General features: G+C 42.3%; 2 protein-coding genes across 2 annotated transcripts in view; one reads left to right on the top strand and one right to left on the bottom strand.

Moving 5' to 3' along the window:
* The window catches only part of nnt2 (nicotinamide nucleotide transhydrogenase 2), a 25,644-nt gene extending 24,509 nt beyond the window's left edge, over positions 1 to 1,135 (bottom strand). Inside the window, exon 1 of the mRNA XM_083790038.1 lies at positions 891 to 1,135. Within this exon, the coding sequence (XP_083646164.1) occupies positions 891 to 1,017 (127 nt within the window). The 5' untranslated portion in view covers positions 1,018 to 1,135. The remainder of the gene's footprint in view (positions 1 to 890) is intronic.
* afg2b (AFG2 AAA ATPase homolog B) lies at positions 945 to 9,794 on the top strand. Its single transcript, XM_083790048.1, has 11 exons — positions 945 to 1,075; positions 4,199 to 4,874; positions 5,626 to 5,811; positions 6,044 to 6,328; positions 6,418 to 6,603; positions 7,183 to 7,344; positions 7,523 to 7,732; positions 7,960 to 8,181; positions 8,342 to 8,476; positions 9,108 to 9,233; positions 9,598 to 9,794. The coding sequence occupies exons 2-11, from the start codon at positions 4,284 to 4,286 to the stop codon at positions 9,733 to 9,735; spliced, it is 2,241 nt and encodes a 746-aa protein (XP_083646174.1). The 5' UTR covers positions 945 to 1,075; positions 4,199 to 4,283; the 3' UTR covers positions 9,736 to 9,794.
* Positions 9,795 to 11,107: the final 1,313 nt, after the last annotated feature.

Genomic DNA, 11,107 nt, shown 5'->3' on the forward strand with positions numbered 1-11,107 from the left:
TCTTAACTTCAGAAAATAATCATCAGGCTGATGTAATGGCCATTATAGACATCATAGGTCAACTCTCGCCTTGAATTTGAATTTCAGAACAAAGCGAAACTGGCAAACCTGATCAGTATGGGTGGTATTGTGATTCGTGAACACTGACAATATAATAAACAATTAAATTAACATATACGAAAACATTCACTTGAAAATTCCAAAGATCTTTCTTTCCACTACAATATTGAGCTAGAACATACTTTACCGTAGGACATTTGACACAAAAAAAACCCTGTGAGCATGCGTGTACAGTACGACTGGGTACAGCATCATGTTTCACATATTTGTCCATACACAGTACAGTGACACCGCCGCCATGGAGACATTATTTGCAGCAGCTGATTGGCTGTGGGCCAGCCTACACCGTGAGGCCTGCATTGCCTCTCAGACATGTGCTAAATCGAGTAAAGCCACAAGTAACTTACAAAACTTCACCAAAAAGACACTGAGCACTAAAGTCAAGTCAACCGAGCACAGCAGACTACAGTCATGAGTGAAACAGGTGGCATAGATTCAGTTTCATACAGACGAGCCAGAACTATGTTTCACCTTTAACTGACCTCTTACACACTCATGGTCACAGAGTAGCTTGAGCATAGCTAAGTTTATTTCCTACAGTATGTTTCCCCATTTTGAAAAAGCCCTCCACACAAATTGCTGCAAAAAGGCACTGATCTGTGAATTTGTGGATTTTCCACTCATAAGTCTATGTATGAAACATTGTTTTTTTCCCTTCCCATGCTGTGTGAGAGAGAGAGAGAGAGAGATAGAGAGAGAGAGAGATCTGCATTCCACAGACAAACTGAGGTTAACATAGATTGGAGACAACACCCTGCATAGCTCCCTACCTTTAGAGACTGCTTGGTCGTGTAATGCAGGGAAGGTTCTGAAACATCTCCGACCTACCCTCTGGCGAACACCTTGCCGGAACAAGGTGACAGAGGAACTGGAGATGCATCGCAGGATGGTCGACATGGCTAGTGTCGGTCCCAAGACTCCACTGGCTGGCTGCTGCAGAAAGACAAAGATGGAGGTGAGAAGTCTGCTGTCAAAGCATTAAATACATGATATTCCCCCAATGTGAAGTCCTAAGTCCCACACGTACACACTGCTGCAAGGCCTAGAGTCGCAGTGACATTTCAGGACACACACACTGGGCCCAGGGTTGATTACACACTCCAGACTAGACCGCGAGATCTGGGAATGTGACGGCATAGGAGGGGTACTGTGCCAAAACTGGGCTTTGGGCAGGAGCAGAGGGTAGCATGAAGGAGCAGAGTAATAACAATCTCAACATAGTATGTTTGTGAATAAACTTACAGAACTCCAAAAGACAAACAGAAGAGAAGAGACACACACCCAACTCTGTCTGTCTGTGTTACTTAACTTCACACAAGTCAAACTCTATAGTGTGCTCTTTACTCTCAATAATGCCATTTTCAGACCTCAAGCTAAATGTGTCAAAACTTTGCCATACATACATGTTGGCAGGTCACCACTGGACCCACTCACTCATTCAATTAGTGTTCAGTCAGCCATTCTGTGTTCTAGAACAATTTGTCTGTGTCCTTTCATTCATACTCCATTAAACTTGCCTTTCAGTTGTCCAGTGAGATTAAAGTTGAGTGCAAAGCTTCAGTGTTACGTCAGTGCACCAATCTCTGTCGTGATTTGCTAGCTGTAGATCACCTGTGCAGGGTGCAGGCAGCAGTCGCACCCTGCTCCAGTCCTGCTGGAGTGTTTGCTACTTTGCTTGCAAAGGAACGACCTTCACGTCCAGCAGTTTGATATCAGAGCTCTATTTAACTATAAATAGAGGGCCACGTGACTTGTGAGTTGTGACCACAATAGAAGTGCAGAACTATTGCAACTTAAAACATGTTTACTCTACTTTACCTGACATGAACACAACCAGCATAATAATATTAGGGTAAAAACAAAAGTGAGAATGAAGAATAAAGTTACATTTCCTTACATGTACACGAGGTGACGCCAGGGGACGCCTCTCTTTTAATACATTTTGAGCTTTGAGGCGGCAGTTATTACTTAGTCTTAGTCATAATTATAGTCTAATAGTCATATTGTTTTGTTTTTACTCCATATCATATTAAAATAGTATAGTAGAAGAAGTCGGGTTTCAAATAACGGCAGAGCATTTGCTTTTGTCCCACTCTACTATATCTATATTATATACAACTTTTGCGTGGATCTTTTCTGAGCCTTGAAGTTGATAGCACCAGAAGAAACTGCTTCTTTGGCAACCGTCGCGAGATGGCGCTGCAGCATTGAGCCTCGGCACTGGCGTCATGGCTGGACAACTGTAAACAAACCACAGGAATGACATTCCTTTTAAATAATGTAGGCCTACTACTGATTTAATCACAGCCGGATGATGTTGCAAACAAAAGAGGATTTTAACTGTATTTTTGTTTAGTAGTAGTGACCAAAGTAAAATCGAGCTAAATATTCACATTCTTCTATAGTTTGTCTAAAATAAACAGGTCGTTTTGGTTGGCCATCTTTTTTCGCTACACCACATGGCTTTTGTTGTGTACACGCTTGAGCTGGTAGTTTTTCTGTCGGCGTCGTTAATGTAACAGTTTTGGTCATTATAGATTGATTGAACGCTTTATTCCAAATGTCTACTTGTTCACCCTGTCCGGTAAGCTAACGTTACATTTCGTACTAGCCTTGGATGAAGACTAGCCCTGGAACATGACTGCCATGATGATTATCATGACATTATCATGATAATCATCATGATCATGATAATCATTATCATGATTATCATTATCATGATGATTATCATGACTCTCGTATGAATGCGAGAGTCATGAACCATGGCTAGATGAAGACTAGCCTTGGATGAAGAGTCAAGACTAGCCCCTTTCGGGACCCTTGTTTACCTTTTCTGTATTTGGGGGCTATCCGCGAGACTTTCATATTATGTATTTTTATCGAGTCAGACAGTCTGACTTTAGATACCAATAAGTAAAAGCCAGACTCGATAAAAATACATCTAGTATTGATCCAAGTCTAGATCAAGACATAGATGTTCTTATCGGCACAAACAAGGGACTAAATTCAGTTCGCTACTATATGCCACCAAAATGTGGAATGCGCCCTACCAACAGGCAACAGCCACTAAGACATGCGAATCTCTTTACTCCTTCAAAACCGCTCTCAAAGGGCACCTATACGTCTGCAATTCGAAACTGGCCCCCTTACTGTTTGTTTCTTTTCCATTTTTACCTCCTTAAATGATTTCCTGTTTTTACAGAAGTGTATATTTGTTCTAAATGTTCGGATGAATTGAAAATAGTGGACCCAGGCTGGGTCCACTATTTTCAAGCTAGCTGGGTCACCCAGCTAGCTGTTGTATGTGTAGTCCACAGTAACAGTCTTTGTAGTTTGTATCAAGTTCTTTCATGTGAAATGTACCCATTCTGCAAACTGTTAATAAATATTTCAATCAATCAATCGAGTCTGACTTGATCCAAATTCCAAGGTTACATTCTTTACAGAACTCAGAGGTTTTCAGCTTTATTGGCATGAGAAAATTGCCAAAATATAATAAAAACAGTTGAAATATGTCACATCGTTATATACATGTTATACAGGGTATGACGCTTAAAAATAAATAAATAGCTTTTTTTTGCAGTACTTTGGGACAAATAGCAGCATCTTTTCTCAAGACTATTTAAAAGGATTACGGCCTGGGCCGTGGCTCAGCGGTCCAGGCACCTTGGCTGGTAGTCCAGTCTGGCAGTGTGCCGTGGGTTTGGCTCCCGATCCCGACGGCCTTTGCTGCATGTCGCCCCCCCATCTCTCTCCCCATTTCCCATCAGCCTACTGTCTATCCCTACAAAAAATATATAAAATAAAGGCAAAAGCCAAAAAAATTAATAAATAAAAAGATTACAGTACAGAGTCAGACTAAACCTGATGGAATAGAAATGATTGAATTCAACACAAAATTGACAGATGAATCGTCAAAATCGTCAAAGACTATAAAAGTAACTTGTTATCCTCACTTGTTTACTCACGTGTGTGTGTGTGTGTGTGTGTGTGTGTGTGTGTGTGTGTGTGTGTGTGTGTGTGTGTGTGTGTGTGTGTGTGTGTGTACACGTCTGTCTGTCTTATTGTATACTCTAAGGTTTAAGCAGGGTTGCAAAGCCTGAGATCATCCACCTTGTGTAGAGTGAGAGTCTTGGTTATATATAGTCATAATTTGCAAGAGGATGTCTCTCAGAGTATTGACAGTGGATGTAGCAGACAGAGGAACTCAGAGATGCAGAATGGGCCCAGGCTTGATGTCAGCTCTAGGACTGAACCTGGGCTCCCCTCTGCTGGTGTCCGTACCTGGGGGTTCCTGTCTATGCACCGCCTGGCCCAGACCCGACCTGGCTGAGGGCTTCCTTCAGATAAACTGGACATGCGTCAATCCCAACCTCGTCCCTCACCCTCCAACACTGCACAGCCTGAACCCCTGCCAGCTGACACCTGTAACCTGCCCCAAGGTGAAAAGCGTGGGCGTAACCGTGGTGTTTCAGAGTGCTGAGTTCAGGAAGAAAGCACCTAGACAATTTGTTCATGAACTTGTGAAAGATCTGCTGAAAGGTCTGTATGTTCACAGGAATTATGTGATAGATTTTGGGGATTTCGATACAGAGATCAAATATGTTATTGTCGAAAGGATCAACCCTGATACTGAAGATGCTGGATTCATCACCCCCAAGACCGGTGTGGAAATTGTTGGCACTCACACTCTGAGGCACTACAAAGGTCAACTACAGAGCCAACCCAGTGTTCCATTGGGCGGCCTGGAGGAGGTCAGTAGCTGGAAAAAAAATCATACTTAAAATTAGAGCCATTGGTTATTCGGTTTGGCCAATATATAAAATGTTCTTTCAAACATTTAAAAAGAATAACAGAAGCAGATCTAGAAACATGTCACGCAGCACTTTGTGAGCTTGTAGATCAGTATATTCAATATGGCTTACGTTACGGGGTTAAATAAAATAGATTGTAATTGATTGTTCTATATATAAACTGAAATCAGATCTATGTTTTTGCACTTTTTGACAAAACATTGTTCAATAATATCCGTAAATTGATCCTATCAAAATCGAGACTAAACTAGATAAATGAGACTAAACTAGATAAAGTGCCCCTTGGGGCACAGGTCTCCACCAGGGCAGGTCAGGTTGTGGCCTCCTGGTGGCCCTATAATAGGCCAATGTGAAAAGGGTGGGATATATTCCTCAGCCTAGTAGGAAAGTCTGTGAAAGATTTCACGTAAATTGCACGCTGCGTTCATGATTTGAGGCTTTTTGTTCAAAACGGGCCAATCCTGCAAACTTTGACAGCCAATGTTAGCCAATGAGGATGGAATATGAAATATCCGACAGATCCGGCTTGCACACATGACTATAGAGATAGTGTGTAACGATTTGCGGAATTTTTGGACAGAATCTGGAGGAGTACCGGTAATATAAAAAAAAATGTTTTTCAAAAGCCGGCCTCCTGGTGGAGCTGGATGTTGTGTTTTGTAACAATTGTCTTTTTTGATGATCGTTTTAGGTGAGGTCATCCCTGAGAGAAATGCTCCAGATACCACTCCTCTATCCTGCTACTCTAATATCTCTGGGGTTGTCCTGCCCCAGAGGTGTGCTGCTGGTCGGGCCTCCAGGTGTGGGGAAGACCCTATTAGTCCACAGCGTGGTGGGGGAAGTTGGAGCCAGCCTGGTTGTAGTCAAAGGACCTGAGGTAGCAAGAATGTCAATGAAACTTGTTTGTTTTGCCAAGGGAAATCAGTGTAGTAAAATGTAGCATTTACAAGCTTTACTGTATGGATCCTTATTTCTTTTAATGTTTTTTTAATTGAATCTGCTTACTGGTGTTGACCTTTTAGGAGAAGAATATCTTATCTACCTAGAAACATGGAAAGGACTTCTTTGCAACCTTATTTTTAAACCAGAGTGATAAAATTGTTTTTTAGGTGGTGGGGTCACGGCCAGGCGAGAGTGAGGAGAGATTGCGTGCCGTGTTTGAGAGTGCACGGGCTGCAGCAGAAGAGGGACCTTGTGTTCTGTTCCTAGACGAGTTGGACTCGCTGTGTCCAAGAAGAACGGGATCGTCGGCACCAGAGAACCGCCTGGTTGCACAGCTCCTCACCCTAATGGATGGGATGAACCCATCTGATGGCTTCCTTATTGTCGGAGCTACCAACCAGCCTGACAGCCTGGACCCAGCATTACGCAGGCCTGGAAGATTTGACAGAGAGGTATGTATGGATCATTAGCTTCAGTAGTTTCCTGGTTTATGTATTTGACTGATAATAAAGTAAGTCATTTGTCTTGTATTTCTTTTTAGGTCATCATTGGTGCTCCAACCCTGCAGCAGAGGAAGGCTATCCTCTCTGCTCTGTGTAAAAGGATGCCCCTGTGTCCATTTGTAGATATGGCAGACCTGGCAAAGAGGACCACGGGCTATGTGGGAGCAGACCTCAGTGCCTTGTGCAGGGAAGCTGCCATGCATGCTGTTCGGCACAGCTCACAGGTAACTACAACTACAACATACCGTAAAACAAGGGAAATGTGTCTCACACTGCACAGTTGAGCTGTGTTTTGATCACCCTCTGGTGGACACATTCTCCTTGGGGGCCAAAGTATAAAATCTATACTATGTAATTTGCAGACAGAGTGACATACTTACAATATATAAACAATATGTATAGTTGTGGCTCAACTGATGACACATGAAACATAACAGTCAGTGGGCATGTTGTCGGCTGCAAGCAAGTGGAGAACTACAGAGTGGGATTCGGATGCAACAAGAAACATCTGCAATTATTTTGACTGATTGCATTTTTGTAAGTTAGATGTACTGTGTAATGTATCAACTATGATAATCATAGTATGACCTAAATGTACTTGTTGTTAGCCAGCTAACAAGATGATACATTGACAATTTGTGTGCCTTTGTTCATCAAACAAGCCACAACCATCACATTTCAGCCAGACAAATCTTCTGCTAGTGTGACTGTGAACCCTGAGTGCAGTGATCTGGAGTTTCCAAACGGGAATGCAGTGACTGTTGAGAATTTCAGAAATCATATTGTTGTTGAACTTATTTCAGATTGCAGACAGTCCGCAGACAGTAAATATGAAGCACTTTGAGGATGCTTTGAAGACTGTACGTCCCTCGTGCCTTAGGAGCAGTCTTGGGAGAACCGAGCCTGTGCCAATCTCTTGGGAGCAGATAGGAGGTCTAGATGAGGTCAAACTCAAACTCAGACAGGTACATAAGTGCTGTCATAAACCGTAGCATGCTACTTGAATTACACACAACATAAAAACAAGCTTCTTGTGTTTGCATTGCAAAATTATTTAACAATGGAAGCCAAAGTGCAATATTCAATACCTCTGTAATATAATGATCACATGTAAACACAATTACATCTTCTCTGTACATCAAGAGTATCGAGTGGCCGATGAAGTATCCTGAGGCATTTGTTCGTCTGGGCCTGAGGCAGCCCCGGGGAGTGCTTCTGTATGGACCCCCAGGTTGTGCCAAGACTACCCTTGTCAGGGCTGCAGCAGCCTCTTCCCACTGTACCTTCCTGTCTGTCAGCGGGGCTGACCTCTACTCTCCTTATGTAGGAGACTCCGAGAAGGCTCTAGCTCAGGTAAAGAAATACAATATAAATTGAGAATACCTCATGAAGTAGACTGGCTAATAAGCCAAACCGAATCAGCCATTGGCACAAAAACAATGGCCTGCCGGTGGACGACAGTGTGATTTGAGTCTGGCTTATTTGCCAGGCTATTCATGAAGGCCCTCCATTTATTTGGCTGTACGTTCCCAACATAAATGCCTCTCTCTGTCTGTCTCTCTGTCTGTCTATGTGAGTAGCTGTTCCGCCAGGCAAGGGCCTGCACGCCGTGCATCCTGTTCCTGGATGAGATTGACTCTCTGATTGGCTCAGACAGTCAGACGTCTCACAGTGTGCAGACGCGGCTCCTCTCTGTGCTTCTAAATGAGTTGGACGGGGTTGGTCTTAAAACCCTGGAGAGGAGAGGGACAGGAAAGGTTCTCCAGGTAGAGGGGGCAGAGGAGTGCCACGCAGAAAAACAGGTGAGATTTTTAAATCACATAATATCTTCTCAACCATAATATAATCTCATCCAGTGATGGGTTTGACTCATGTTTAATTTATACTCCATTGTACCACAAAGTACATATATAATAAGTCTTGAGGTTTTTTTTAACATGCATGCATCATTCTTGCTGCCAGTTGGAGTACCTTGACGTATGCAACAATGACGTGATGATAGTAGCTGCGACTAACCGACCAGACTCCTTAGACAGTGCCCTCCTTAGGCCTGGGAGACTAGACCACATAATCTATGTCCCTCCACCTGATCAACAGGTAAGTCATGCATCCAGTGTTTTTTAATTATGATGCTATTAATTTCTCATTGTATCTCAAGGTGGCACACAGACTGGCATACACACACACACAAGATTTTGTGTATCTAATAACTCGGGCGCCGTCCGACCAAACGGCCTCAAACTTGATGTATGTGTCTCATATGACCCGGGGTTGTGTCGGAAACAACGATTTCAGTGAAACGGAAAAAACATATCTATCCCAGGGTCTGCTGAGGATGCTCAGCAGAACACGCCTGTGTTTCGGCAAGTGTATGCAACTATGCATCAGCTTCCCTGATTGGCCAACCTGACCTGTCAAGCGTCACGGATTGGTGACACTTTGCATCGTTTATGCCTTCTTAGGCAGTATCCCATTGGCTAAACCCCACCCGTCGTCTTAACTGATTGGCCGGAGATTAGCTGTTCACAGATGGACGGACAAGGGGCAAAACATGGTCTCGGCCTGGCGGAGGCAATAGTGGCATATATATATATAAAAAGTATGAACACATTGTTGTTGTTTTAAACCACAAAACCACTGGGTCAAACCTCTTGGCCCTTCTAGACTTCCTTTGTCTCCTTCAAATGTAATAATAACATAAAAGAACATATTGTTTGTGCTTACTCAGGCTCGTCTGGCCATCTTGAAGGTGTGCACAGAGAAGATGCCTCTGGCTGCCGATGTGTGTCTGGAACAGCTAGCGGATCAGACTGAGCTTTACTCTGGAGCTGATCTGGAGAATCTGTGTAAAGAGGTAATGTGTAGCAAAACATACGCTATTAACCGAGGAACCGAGGAACCCCTTTTGGTGTTAGCATTATGTTGTGCTTTAGCTATTGAAAAATAGCAGATCTACAAGCTCATAGCGCGCCACCGAGTGGCGTGCTACGAGCTTGTAGGTCTGCTATTTTTGAAAAATCGAAGAACCACTGACATAGAAACAGCTTTTTCAGAAAACTGTCATTTTCAAACAGACATTTTTAGAATCTGATCTCAGGTCAAAACGGGTTAACACCCGTCTTCATGTAATCAAGTATATACTGTAGCAATATCCCGTGTTGGCATAGAAAAATGGCATAGAATGAAAGGCTTAACACAGTTTTTCTTTCTTTTTTCAGGCTGCTCTATTGACACTGCAAGAAGAGGGAATGGAGGCCTCGGCTATTACACACCAATACTTTCTCAAATCTGTCAACAGGATGAGGCCCTCTCTCACTGCACAACAGATCCAAATGTACCACAAACCATTGAGATAACTATTGGCAATAATCACATTTATTATCATTTAATTTAACTTTCTCATTTGGATTTGTGTCAAATGCTCATGATGTGGAAATAAAATGATGTGAACAAAACATCCTGCTGAATTTGCAATTGTTTGCTCTGTTAATTACAGTTCATCAAATCCATTGAAAGAGTTGTTGGGTATATTATTATTCTATAAGTTCAGGGTTTTATTTTTATTTTACATGATTAGTTACAAATTGGTCGATCACCTTTCCAAGAAGTGTTTATTTTATAAAGCTTACAAAAATCAATCATTAGTTTAAATAGAATAACCACAAGAGGACACTGGATTTCAATACATCAAGTAAATTGTGTGTGTACCCTATGGTGTGTACAGTACGTGTCTTACATCTTGGGTCAGGCAGGGACCCCCAGTGGTACTTGAGGGGGTAAATAATGCAACTACAGAACGTACGAGAATGTCTATTTTGAGTGTCATAATTGAAGGACAACTTCACCCATGTTCATTGTTCAAGCTATTTTCATAAATTAGTCCTCACAATAAAGTGGTAAAAAAAATCTACTCACTTTGAGTCATAGGAGGGCTGTGGTCACTTCAGAAACCCACCTAGCAGTGACATCAATGGGGATCCAAGAATGGATAATCAACATCTGGCTACATAGTCACAAATGTATGGACAAATTTGTAATTTAAATGTTGTAAAGATCCACAAGAACCTTTATTTTCAAATGAGCACATTTTTCATGAAAATCAAACAAATACACAAATGTGCAAAAAATATTCTTGCATTTATTGAGTTGTGTATCCAGTGCAAGTACCTCATTAGCACATACAGTAACCTTCTGTGGTGTGGTGTATTGGACAACAAAAACCAATAGGCCTACCTACACTGCACGATACAATAGCTTTTTTAATTATCAAGTTCTGTACATAACAAATTGCACTCAGTGGTGATTCAATACAAGAAGTAGATTCACTGCTGAACACTAAAGTGGTGTGGTGCTGCGTGCACCAACCTCGGTTGAATTTAATTCAGTTTGAGGAAGAACATGCTGCGTTCGCGGGAAGGTCAGACTTTGAAAATTTGTGACAAATTCTTCCAACTTGTCTAGTGGAGAATATAGTGGCACTGGCCAAAATGCTGATGTGGCTACGTTTTGCTTTCAAAAGGCATCTGCAAAAGCTGCAAATCGTTTTTCAACATACTCAAGTTAACAAGTTGCATTTGTGAGATAAGTTTCCTCCTTCACTTATCTGACTTGGTAGGCCGTTCACATATTTCGTGGCGGAAAGTTCTGTGTCCAATATACCAACAACACCATAACATTGCTTGGATTTAAGTTGGAGCTGGTTAAAGGTAGGGCAACAGATAACAGACA

Source organism: Protomyctophum parallelum (assembly GCF_964188405.1).
Source record: "Protomyctophum parallelum genome assembly, chromosome: 2".
Taxonomy (NCBI): Eukaryota; Metazoa; Chordata; class Actinopteri; order Myctophiformes; family Myctophidae; genus Protomyctophum; species Protomyctophum parallelum.